This window comes from Callorhinchus milii, unplaced genomic scaffold (assembly GCF_018977255.1).
Source record: "Callorhinchus milii isolate IMCB2004 unplaced genomic scaffold, IMCB_Cmil_1.0 Scaffold2, whole genome shotgun sequence".
Classification (NCBI taxonomy): domain Eukaryota; kingdom Metazoa; phylum Chordata; class Chondrichthyes; order Chimaeriformes; family Callorhinchidae; genus Callorhinchus; species Callorhinchus milii.
In genome coordinates, this window is record NW_024704743.1 from 114,031,996 (window position 1) to 114,041,624 (window position 9,629).

General features: G+C 45.9%; 1 protein-coding gene across 1 annotated transcript; it reads left to right on the forward strand.

Moving 5' to 3' along the window:
• Nucleotides 1-599: 599 nt before the first annotated feature.
• prdm14 (PR domain containing 14) lies at nt 600-8,762 on the forward strand (the record flags this gene model as incomplete). The annotated part of the gene is made up of 8 exons (XM_042331690.1): nt 600-1,056; nt 1,817-1,873; nt 1,991-2,151; nt 3,234-3,501; nt 3,690-3,892; nt 6,027-6,128; nt 6,252-6,474; nt 8,548-8,762. Coding segments are annotated over 8 exons (1,686 nt in total), but the record flags the coding sequence as incomplete, so codon positions are not given.
• Between the last annotated feature and the right edge of the window lie 867 nt (nt 8,763-9,629).

Sequence of the window (9,629 nt, forward strand, 5' to 3'; positions counted from 1 at the left end):
CAGCCTTTCTGCTCTCTGTCTGTCTGTGTCTCTCTGTGTGTCTGTGTCTCGCTGTGTGTCTGTGTCTCTCTGTGTGTCTGTGTCTCTCTGTGTGTCTGTGTCTCTCTGTGTGTCTGTGTCTCTCTGTCTGTCTGTGTCTCTCTGTGTGTCTGTGTCTCTCTGTCTGTCTGTGTCTCTCTGTGTGTCTGTGTCTCTCTGTGTGTCTGTGTCTCTCTGTCTGTCTGTGTCTCTCTGTGTGTCTGTGTCTCTCTGTCTGTCTGTGTCTCTCTGTGTGTCTGTGTCTCTCTGTGTGTCTGTGTCTCTCTGTCTGTCTGTGTCTCTCTGTGTGTCTGTGTCTCTCTGTCTGTCTGTGTCTCTCTGTCTCTCAGCCCATGTGTGTCTGTCCACAGGTGACTGTGCTGTAGTGACTGTCTGGCTGGAAGCCTCGCACCTCTCACACAGCCATGGCCCTGTCACTGAAAGACCAGCTTTACCCCAGACCGCCCTTCAAGGCCACCAATGCTCCGAGGATCCCGGGATATTACTCCTCTCTCCTGCCCTTTCCCCACCACCACCACCACCACCAGCACCAGCAGCAGCACCAACACCAACACCAACACCAACACATGGATGTGCTACGCTCCACCGAAGACCTGTTGCATCCTCTGAAGTCTCTGGGCAGACTGGCCAGTCACCCGGGCCCCGCCCTGCCCTTCACTTTCACCAGCTTCTCCCTCCCCAGTGACTCCCCCTCGGTCCCTGATGCCATCTGCGACCTCCTCCCGCCGCCCTCTGTGCCCCTCTTCAGTCCAGTGCGGATGAGCGGCAGCCCCGCCCGCCCCGAGCCACGGGACACGGCTCCACGCCTTGCGCCGCCCGAAGCCGGGCACCAGGCGAGGCGGGTGCCCCGCACTGCCAGGCGCTGGCTGGGGGTCAGCCTGGCGGCCCGGCAGCCCCGGGGCGGACAGTTCACAGAGGAAGACCTGAACAGGGTTTTGTACGGATACACGAAGGTCTGCGGGGCCGCTCGGGCTGTCAATCACTCCATCTCAGGACTGCGAATAACAGAGAGGACAGGTAACACATCACAGGGGTAACATCGGGGGGAGAGAGAGGGGGGGAGGGAGGGGGAGGGGGAGAGGGAGGGGGAGGGAGGGGGAGACCCAGCGGCCAACCCCACTTCCAACCTTCCTGTCTGACCACAAAATATTACACCACAAATACTGTACCACTCCATCAATCCCCGACTGTTTGTGGGGGGACACCGCTGCGCGCAATTGGGTTTCCAGGTTTCGCCCACAACATACACAGTCACTTCACTTCACAGCGCATTCTGTGAAGCCCTTCGAAGACGTGAGAAGCGCTATGTCAAAGGCCAGGATTGTCATTGTTGTTATTATTATCATCACAGCAAAACGTCTGCATACTCCACGAGCAATTTCACTGCATGTGTTTTTTTTAGAATGGTGGCCACTCACTTCATGGCTGTGTGTGTGGGGGTGAAGGGAGGGAGGGGGGGGGGGGGGGGGGTGAAGGGAGGGAGGGGAGGGGGGTGGGGGGTGACATTTGCTACAGGCAAATTAATTGCTGCCTTCACACATACACAAAATATACAGTCAATGATTAAGGATTATTATTAATACACAGTCCACGACCCATTTACAGTCAAATCCTGTGTAGCGCCTTGAAGCGCCATAGCAAATGCAATGATTATTTATCAATTGGAAGTTTTGTTCAAATAACGGCTGATTCCCTGTCCATGAGCAAACCCCCCCCCCCCCCCCCCCTCCCCTCCCCCTCCCTCCCTGTGACAATCTTTATCCCTCTATTTCCCCAGGTGATGAGTTACAGCTTCAGCTGCTGGACAGAAGAGACTCTTTAGACATCCCAGAGGGTGAGTGAGTGAACGCTACTCTCATTCTCTTGTACTGTGTCTGTTCAGTTGTACAGAATGACCCTCTCTCTCTCTCTCTCTCTCTCTCTCCCCCCCCCCCCCCCCTCACACACACAGGGCTCTCTGTTTCCCGCACTACCTGTGGGGGAATTTCTCATTTTGGGGTTTTCTGCTGTCAAAATCAGATCCCCAAAGGGGTTCGATTCGGACCCTTTACAGGAAAAGTGGTGAACACGAGTGAGATTAAAACCTACGATGACAACTCCTTCATGTGGGAGGTAAGGATTAAGAATCGTTTGTATGTGTGTGTATGTATGTGTGTGTGTGTGTGTATGTGTGTGTGAGAGAGGTCAACATTTAACTCAGTGGGAAGTTCTCCAACGCTTATTTCATCGCGAACATTTTAAACGGTTGCCATCTATTTCGATGCACCGCTTTACGAACCGTTTGGTTAAGTATAAACCCTGTGCACAGCTGCAACAGGACGGGGCTGAGCTGCTGTCACGGGCGATGTTTGATTCGGTCAATATTATCACAGAGTGGACGGGCACTGCGAGTTAATTCTCTCGGTGAGTGCTGTCGGTCACACTGGGAGAGTTGTCCAATATTATTAGGGGTCGTCTTCAAAACAGTGCGGTTGGTTGGAACAAGTTTGGACACTCACTTTCTCAGCACATTGGTGAGATTTACACACACCATACGACAAGGAAGAGAGAGAGAGGCGATTGCACACACACACACACACACACACACACATCTGGTACATATCTCCCGTTCTGTTCCATCTCCAGATTTCGCCAACAAAAGCTATTTGGGACTGAACCCAAAGTGCCCAAAATGAGCAATGGCGGAAACAACAGATTGCACAATGAGGAAAAGTTTCCACTCGTCCACACATTCAAAACGCAGTTTAATTCTCTCCCAACAAACTCTCACAATTGCAACAAGAACTCGCCTTTACACATCTTTATATATATAAATATCATATATATATATATGTGTGTATATATATATATATAGCGCCCTTCTCGCGGGGTAGTGTCTGTGAGCGCTTACACAGCCTTCTCAGTCCAGTCCCTATTCAGTCCCTATTCGGTCCCTGTTCAGTCCCTGTTCGGTCCCTATTCAGTCCCTATTCGGTCCCTGTTCAGTCCCTGTTCAGTCCCTATTCGGTCCCTGTTCAGTCCCTGTTCAGTCCCTATTGGGTCCCTGTTCAGTCCCTGTTCGGTCCCTATTCGGTCCCTGTTCAGTCCCTGTTCAGTCCCTGTTCAGTCCCTATTCGGTCCCTGTTCAGTCCCTGTTCGGTCCCTATTCGGTCCCTGTTCGGTCCCTATTCGGTCCCTGACCTGTGCTGTTTCAGATTTTCCAGGATGGCCGTTTGAGTCACTTTATCGACGGGAAAGGGGTCGCCGGGAACTGGATGGCGTTTGTGAACTGCGCCCGGTCACTCCGGGAGCAAAACCTGACCGCCCTGCAGTGCGAGGGGAAGATCTACTACGAGACGTGCAAAGACGTGTGCGATCAGCAGGAGCTGCTGGTGTGGTACGGGGACTGTTACCTGCAGTTTATGGGAATCCCCGTCACGTTGAAAGAAATGACTGAAAGTCCACTCACGGACCAGAGTGAAGGTTAAAACACTTAAACGATTTTCTCCTCTTCTCCCTTTCTCTCTCCCTCTCCCTCTCTCTCTCTCTCTCTATTTTTTTTTTGCGGTTTTGCTGACATTAGCTATTTTGCAATTTTGCTGATTTCTCTCTCTCTCTCTCTCTCTCTCTCTCTCTCTCTCTCGTTGTTGTTGTTGTTGTCGTTGTTGCAGAGTCCGGAGAAGGGTATAATTGCGAGCGATGTGGGAAGGTTTTCGCCTACAAATACTACCGGGACAAACACCTGAAGTACACCCGCTGTGTGGATCAGGGCGATCGCAAGTTTCCCTGTCACCTGTGCAACAGGTCATTCGAGAAGCGAGACAGACTGAGGATCCACGTCCTTCACGTCCACGAGAAACATCGGCCGCACAAAGTGAGACGCGCTCCGGGGGGGGAAAAAAAAATATTAATTCGAAATAAATCATAATCCATCCCTCCCAGACTGACGCTGATTTAGGACATGTGAATGCAAATCGGTGCATTTTGTGGCTGTTGTTGTTGTTGTTGTTGTTGTTGTTGTTGCACGACTTGCATTCCGTTTTAAGTCCGTTTTGCACCTGGTTTTACTTGTTTAAATGAAAAATGAACGAAATCCGACAATTATTTTGTTTTACGCGCACACACACACCATACACACTCACCCCATCCACACACACACACCACACACACACCACACACACACCATCCACACACCACACACACACCACCCACACACACCACCCACACCACCCACACACCACACACACCACCCACACACCACACACTTAACTCTCATTCTACCCATTCTCAGCAAAAGCGACTTGGATTTAACGAAAAAATGCTCAAATGAACAAAGTTATTCAGAAAATAACATTTGTAACTTTAAAAGCACCACTTTCTATATCATCTAATGTTGAGTGCAATTGTATTCAGCGACTGCTTTCTCCCTGAATCTCACGTTTTGTCAAAATATTGACAATATTTTTACTAAATATTTTCCCATGTCTGACAGCCAGTATTTTTACAACGATATTTTCGATATTCTTACAATTAACCTTTTGCAAATAATTTTGCCATCCGACATATGTTAAATCAGGGTTATCCATAATGGCTTTAATTGAAAGCTGCTCAAAACAAACTGATGTGTGACTTGAGTCTTAAATGTTACAAACCTACATCTGAAAGAACAGAACACAAACGAATCTTATTCGATGGGGGTCAATTAAAACGGTACCGTCTAACAGTCCTCGTTGTGTCTGACAGTCTGAGCTTATTAAATGCATCCTGACCAGATATCTCCCACCAGTTCTGATGGGGAGGTTGTGGGTCCACAGCTATAGTAAACAACGAATACCTTGCACACTGAGGAATAGTTGACACACTGACAATGACAACAACAATTTGCATTTACATATAAATAATATATAACTTTATTATTATGTAATAATGATTATTATGTCCTTATATTATTTATATTATCCGTTTTAAGTCCATTTTGCATTGGTTTTACTTTATTATAGTATATTATATAGCGTCTGGGAGCACCAATAGACAATTATACCATCTCCTGCTTTATTCCAAATGAAAGCATTATTATTATTGTTTCATCTCTTACATCTCTTATCTCTTCGAGAACACTTTTATACCCTCAAGTACTGTCATGGCCAAAGGTTATATAAATAAATGTTCACACAGGTATACTTGTATCTACATGAAGAGTTCATCTTTTTGACAGTGATGTTTGTGGCACTAGAGTATTTTCCTCCCTTCCTGCCTTCCCTGGGAGCTGAGGTATGCACTGAGCACCGCTGGTCCACAGGTGCACAAGTCACAACACTTTACAGTAAACCCTGCTCTGAGACGTTTGCAGGACATAATAAGGCGCTATATCAACTGCAAAGATTATTATTATTATCGTCATCATTACTCTACCTCTCAGAACTGGCCGCTGGAGTGCCCAGACACCACTTGGGACCAATGGTCTGGCTGGTGCTTGAGGTGGCACAGGCCCAGAATCCAGCATTTGACCACTTCTGTCTGTTCTAACGCAGCACCCTTCCTTCCTTCCTTCCTTCCTTCCTTCCTTCCTTCCTTCCTTCCTTCCTTCCTTCCTTCCTTCCTTCCTTCCTTCCTTCCTTCTCTCCCTCCCTCCTTCCCATCTGTGTGAAAGAGCTTTCCCATAATGGGTGCTGTGTTAATTAATTACACCCGTCTCTTCACATAATTGGGAATAATACATTTAACCATAACAACCCCCAACCATAAAATATACAGAGCAATGGTTTAACAACTAATATTTCTAAATTCTACACAGTCCTTTGTAAGAACCGTCAGTTGCACAATTGCATACTTTTTCACCATTGTTACTTGTACATAGTATATTCTGTGTACACAGCTTTGAGCTGTCTCATCGACATGATAAGGCGCTATATCGAATGCAAGGAGTATTATTTTAACGCAACTTTGCTCCTCTCTCCCCCTCTCCCCACCCCCCTCTCTCTCTCTCTCGCTCTCTCTCTCTGGGCCAGTGCTCGGTGTGCGGCAAGAGCTTCTCTCAGTCCTCCAGCCTCAACAAGCACATGAGGGTCCACTCTGGGGAGAGACCGTACAAGTGCGTCTATTGCAACAAGGTGAGAAAAATGTTATCTTTTTTGCAAAGGGAAACTGCAACTTGTATTGCCTGTTTTTGCTACTTTTATTTCTTTCTCTTAATCTTTTGTTTCTCCCCTCTCGCCCTTCTCCTCTGGCTGCAGGCTTTCACCGCCTCCAGCATCCTGCGCACCCACATCCGACAGCACTCGGGGGAGAAGCCCTTTAAGTGCCGTCACTGTGGGAAGGCCTTCGCCTCACACGCTGCCCACGACAGCCATGTGCGCCGCACGCATGCCAAGGAGAGGAGCTGCACCTGCGCCCTCTGCGGCAAAACCTTCCCCGAGGAGCACGAGCTCAAGGTGCACCAGGTGCAGCTGCATGCAGGTGAGTTACCTGGCCTACCTGTGGGGACAGGGGAGTGACTGTGGGGCAGGGGAGTGACTGGGTGGGGGGGGCATCATAGGTGAGCAGGGGACAGGTGAGTGACCTGAGGTGGGGGGCACAAGTGAGTTATGGGGGGGGGAGGTGAGGAGTTACTGGCGAGGGGGGGGACGTGAAAGAAAGGAGGGGAAGGGGAAAAGGTGAGTTACCCGGGGAGAGGAGGTGAGTTACCCGTGGGGGGGTTGGTGGTTAGTTACCTGGGGGCAATAGGTGAGTGATCAAGGGGGACAGGTGAATGACCTGCTATTTGATACAGTGACTGTTGTCAAATTCTCAGCACTGTTTTTGTTGGCAAATGTAGAAGTGAATTTCGACAGAACAAGATCCTACAAACAATTAATTGGAAGGATTGTTGACCTCTTTTTTAAATAGTGCCAAGGACTCTTTAATGTAGATGCCAAATTTCTCTAAATCAGACTGACCCCAAAAAATCCCACCCTCCTGCTTTCCAAATCTGTTTCATAATACTAATTCTTGCGTTGATATCACACTTTATCATGTCGTTAAAACGTCTCATAGAGTTCCGCAACGTATACAATGAAGTGTAGTGACTTGCAATAGCGAATGCAATTGTTTTGAAAGCTATTTGTAACTGATCTTGCACCACCCTGATTCAAAGACTCCGATTGGAATGATTTCCGTGCTCTTGTTAGCTATTGTTCTACGTTACCCTTGTGGGGTTGTCTGGATTAGTAATTTGATACAGTCTGTAATTAACGGGTTCGGAATGAGGTGTAGTGTAAAGTCTCACTTACCAGGAATTGGACTGCTTGATCACATCACTGTTGAATAGGGGATAGTGGACTCTTCACAGGCACAAGCAAACCTATGCCCACAGTTTTGCTTGCTCTCCTTGGTGGCATTAAAGTCGATGCAATGAGCAACCTGACTTTTGACTTTTTAATTTTTAAGAAGTTTGCTGTTTCCCACTGTGGATTGGTTGGTAAACAACAACACCACATTACTTTTGTATTTCACGTCGGGAGGAAGTCCCAAGATGATGGACAGTCAGCGATTTGGATGGTAAAGCCTCCGTCTTCTGTGGAACTGAATCACTAGACCAGCAACAACAACAGCATTTATACGGCACCCTTCACACTGGATAGCACCTTGGAGAACTCCATCGTGGCTGGGTTGGTTGCTAAACAAGGGAGAAGGGAGAGATGAGTATAAGTACAGTCAAAGAGGGATAGGAGTCTTATATTAGCCTCTGCACTATGACTTGGGCTGGGAAGATCCACTTATACTATTTACAAGAATCACAGATGAAGAATTGGGCTCCTAGTTGAGATAATTTAGGGCAAGCAATGCTTGTGGAACCACACTACTCCAACAGAAGAAGAGCAGCATAAATAAGGGCTGAAGTACCCTGAAATGTACTGTAATGGCTCAGTGATAGTGCTAAATGATCTGTTGCAGGTCTTTTCACCAGCATAACATACAGTAGTTCCCCTTTACATTTGTATGTATAATGGATGAACAATGCTCAATATGAAGTATAACTGGACGATAAAAAAGCAGAGTGCTGTGAAACTGTGTGGTTAATTTTATACCATATTTTTATATGAAAAAATAATAATTTGGTTAATCAACCAACAACTTATTTGTGGGACACTGCTGTGCACAATTGGCTGCTGCATTTCGTGCACAAAATATACAGTCAATTTACTTTACAATATATTCTGTGAAGCACTTTGAAATGTCTCAAAAACGTGATAAAGCAAGGATTATTATTATTATGTGAATGTTATCCTGACGTCACCCCAACACTTGCTTGAAAAATCTCTTTATTGAGGTAAAAAAGACAATTTATAGTATGTTCCTGAGGTTGAATTTGTTTCCTGTGTTCTAAAATTCCAATACACAAACATTGTAGGAAATACACGCTATCATAATACTATTCATTTCTCACTTCAAAAGGCACATAGCTATTTGTACCATTGTTGCAATCATCTACCTCTGTGCTTGTCTTGGAAATCTTTTTGGTTTTAACTTCCATATTTATTTCTTCACCAGGTGAAAGATTCCAGGTAGATACTGCTGTGAAGCCAGAATTACACCATATGCCTCCTATCGGTCAAATAGACTCTGTGAATGAAAATTATCTTTACAATTCAAGTGAGGAGCCTCTAGTTGTCCCAAATAACCTATACAAAGAGGAGAACAGCCCCTATGGAGCAAGCACAGGAATCACCATACAACATAATGACGGCCGCAGACCCTGGAATTAGGAAACCACAGACTTTTACAAATACTTAGCGGCACATTTTTGCTAAACCACACAAGTGCAGTCAGTTTCCTTCCTGCTCTCAGAGTTAGGAAATGACTGGATTGATGGAGATTTTGTTTTAAATAACTACAAAGAGTTTTGCACACATCTTATGTTTACTTTTATTTTTTTGCCAAGATGTTGATTCTGAAAATCCGCAATGTGGCTAGGTTTGCACTGATTGAAACTATGCCGAGCAGTGGTGGCCAACCTTTATGGTCGGCCAACAAAATAAATGTTCTTGATTGAATATTTCTTGGTTTATGCCACAAATCAAGTGTGAATGTCCTTGACAGCCTGCAGGCCACAATTTGGCCACCACTGATCTAGAGAATTGCACAGCAAGAGAACTGCAGTCAGACAATGGAGAGTCATAATTGCTAAACAGGTAGCGAAACAAAGTGAGTTGAATTTCTGTCTCTTTTAGCATTTACCAGTATAAATCATTAGCAAGGAAAGTATAGACATCTATTTCTTCTTTTGCTGATTTTCCCTTAAATATTGTACAGATGCTAATACAAACATAACTAGTTTCCCAAGTAATGTAACAAATGGATTTCTGTGGGATAGGAGAGACTAGAAACTAGTAACTCAGAATTTTGTGCTTGAATCAGCTATGCATTTATCTGGATTTGATTATAACGCTAATGCCATAGCATTTATCTAATAAAATGTTCTATAAACTCAGGATGCTCTGCAGAGCACGGCATGGCACTAAGCTTTTAGGGTGCTTGCCAAGTAAGTAATGTTAACTGAGAAAGTTACTTCAGTTTTGATATGCTACAATCAGTATGTATAAGTGCACTGAAGCTTTCTTAATATGGAAGAG